Source organism: Mandrillus leucophaeus, unplaced genomic scaffold, assembly GCF_000951045.1.
Source record: "Mandrillus leucophaeus isolate KB7577 unplaced genomic scaffold, Mleu.le_1.0 Scaffold1485, whole genome shotgun sequence".
NCBI classification, from domain to species: Eukaryota; Metazoa; Chordata; class Mammalia; order Primates; family Cercopithecidae; genus Mandrillus; species Mandrillus leucophaeus.
Genome location: NW_012101460.1, coordinates 72,713 through 75,350, shown reverse-complemented (window position 1 = coordinate 75,350; position 2,638 = coordinate 72,713). Strand labels below are relative to the sequence as shown.

The 2,638-nt window shown below is 43.9% G+C and overlaps 1 protein-coding gene across 4 annotated transcripts in view; it reads left to right on the top strand.

The window, feature by feature from the left end:
• NBR1 (neighbor of BRCA1 gene 1) overlaps nt 1-2,638 on the top strand; it is a 39,985-nt gene that overhangs the window by 30,050 nt on the left and 7,297 nt on the right. For 3 of the 4 annotated variants that reach the window (XM_011974752.1, XM_011974753.1, XM_011974751.1), the window contains 2 exons: nt 1,130-1,187; nt 2,158-2,263. The exons of the other annotated variant lie outside the window; for it this stretch is intronic. In XM_011974752.1, the coding sequence (XP_011830142.1) occupies nt 1,130-1,187; nt 2,158-2,263 (164 nt within the window). The remainder of the gene's footprint in view (nt 1-1,129; nt 1,188-2,157; nt 2,264-2,638) is intronic. 4 annotated transcript variants of the gene reach the window in all.

Sequence of the window (2,638 nt, the reverse complement as noted above, 5' to 3'; positions counted from 1 at the left end):
CTTGGCTGTGGCTAAAGAGGAAAACGGGGTACAATGTAGCCCTTATGACGGAACCCTAAATCCAGACGTGATTTGGATCAGAAATGTGAAGCCTCTGTAGAGAATTTGGCACTGCTGTGCTGTGTTTACTATTTCTCCACTAATGCCATAAGTGTCTTTTCAATTTACTTTCCATATTGTGTCTTTCTGAAAGGAGCCCTCCTTGTGTACATCATCATGGTTACCCAGGAGTGGATTTACCAGTTACCGTATCAGAAGTTTCTTCAGTCCCTGATCAGATCAGAGGAGGTAATGATCAGCCTAAGCTTTTTCTCTTTTTCTCTGTTCCTGTCTAATGGAAACCAGGTATAAATAGCCTCTCTGTCTTCGTGATTCTTGGCGGTTTTTAGAAACTTACCCTTCACAGGCTGAGCATGGTGGCTCACACCTGTAATCCCAACACTTTGGGAGACCAAGGCAGGCAGATCACAAGGTCAGGAGTTTGAGACCAGCCTGGCCAACATAGTGAAACCCTGTCTCTACTAAAAAATAGCAAAAATTAGCCGGGCATGGTTGTGGGTGCCTGTAATCCCCGCTACTTGGAGGTGGAGGTTGGAGTGAGCCGAGATCGCACCATTGCTCTAGACCAGGCAACAATGCAAGATTCCATCAAAAAACAAAAAGAAAAAACAACTTGCCCTTCACTCTCCATGATCCTCCTGCATACTCTAATTTCTATTCTCTGGCTGAATATATTGTTAGACCTCACAGAGGCAGTGGAAAGAACACAGGCTTTGGTGCCAAACTAATCTAAGTTCCAGCTCCATCTCCACCTTTCCTGACTAGCAGTTCAGCAGGTTTCTAATGGCTGTGAGTCTGTTTTCTTACTACAAAATATATCAGTGCATTGGGATTATAGAGTTGATTTTTCTGATTCAATAAACAGTCATCTTGCATTGCATTTCTGGACAGTTTCTCCTTATCACTTAAACTACCCTTAAAACTTCCCAAATACTTAAAAAAAAAAAAAAAAAAAAAAACTTCAAACACTGATCTGATTGCCACCTGCCTCAATAATAGCCTTGCTTGAGTTAGGAAACACTAGGTGCTTATGGATGCTACATCTAACCAATAGCTCTTTTGCTTTTAGAGCCCAGAGGCTCATCAGGACTTGTAAACAGCAGACAGAAGAGCTATGACCACTCAAGGTAACAACCTTGTACAGTCTCTTTCAGAAGCAGGTGGATATCCTAGTATTCCTTCTGCTTAAAATAGCCCTTCACAGCATATACCCATCTTCAGAGGGCAGAGAAGGGGAACCCTCGTTCCTTCTTGTTCTTATTTCTTCTTAAGCCTTTGAGCAACACTAAACAAAGGGCTAAAGCTGATGTTTAAGAGTGTTCTATTTGAGAGGCCGAGGCAGGTGGATCATGAGGTCAGGAGTTCGAGATCAGCCTGGCTAACATAGCGAAACCCCATCTCTACTAAAAATACAAAAATTAGCTAGGCATGGTGGCGGGTGCCTGTAATCCCAGCTACTTAGGAAGCTGAGACGGGAGAATTGCTTGAACCCAGGAGGCGGCGGTTGCACTGAGCTTAGATCGCGCCATTGCACTCCAGCCTGGCTGACAAGTGAAATGACGTCTGAAAAAAGAAAAAAAGAATGTTTTATGTTCCAGACAAGAAAGTAATGTCCCCAAATTATCTCACCCTTAGCACAGGGGAAAAGGTAGAAAGGTTAAGCCCAGTATACATCTAAATAATTTTTTCTTGGACCTACCTGGTTCTCTGTTCCCACTCATATTAGGCCAGTGTCCAGAAAATCACATTTCCTTTGCAAGGTGTTTTCTCTGAGAGAATAACTGAGCAGACAAACTGTTGATATCCTGGTGTGTCCTCAATCACATTAATTTTCAGCTAGGAGTGAGAGCCGTCATGGTTACCAGAGTCGTGCGTTTCCTGCAGTGCCCATATCTTGCACCAGTAGAGCTGGGCCCTCCATCAAACCATGATCTGTAGCTATAAAGCTGATATGAAAGCAATCGTGTTCTCTTTTTACATCTGATTTTTCTCTCTTAAGGAAATCTTATTTTCTTTCAAGGATTAGAGCCCAGATTATCTTGTGAAAAGGTAATGATTTGTGTTTCTTTGGGGAGATAATTTGGTTTTCTTCTACAGGCACCATCATGGGAGTAGCATTGCTGGAGGACTGGTGAAGGGGGCTTTGTCTGTTGCTGCCTCTGCATACAAGGCCCTGTTTGCTGGGCCACCCGTCACTGCACAGGTCAGTGTGTGTGTCTGTTTTATTTTCCTGAATCTCAACTCCATGTCACCAGTGAAAGTGGTGGCATCTGGGTTGAAGAATAACATGGCATTGTGGAAAGGGCATAGGCTTTAGATTTAGTCTTTGGTTAACACACAACTCTGCCACTTTCTTTTTTTTTTTTTTTTTTGAGACGCGGTCTTGCTCTGTCGCCCAGGCTAGAGTGCAGTGGCGCAATCTCAGCTTACTGTAAGCTCCACCTCCTGGTTCACGCCATTCTCCTGCCTCAGCCTCCCAAGTAGTCGGGACTACAGGCGCCTGCCACCACACCCGGCTAATTTTTTGTACTTTTTTAGTAGAGATGGTGTTTCACCGTGTTAGCCAGGATGGTCTCAA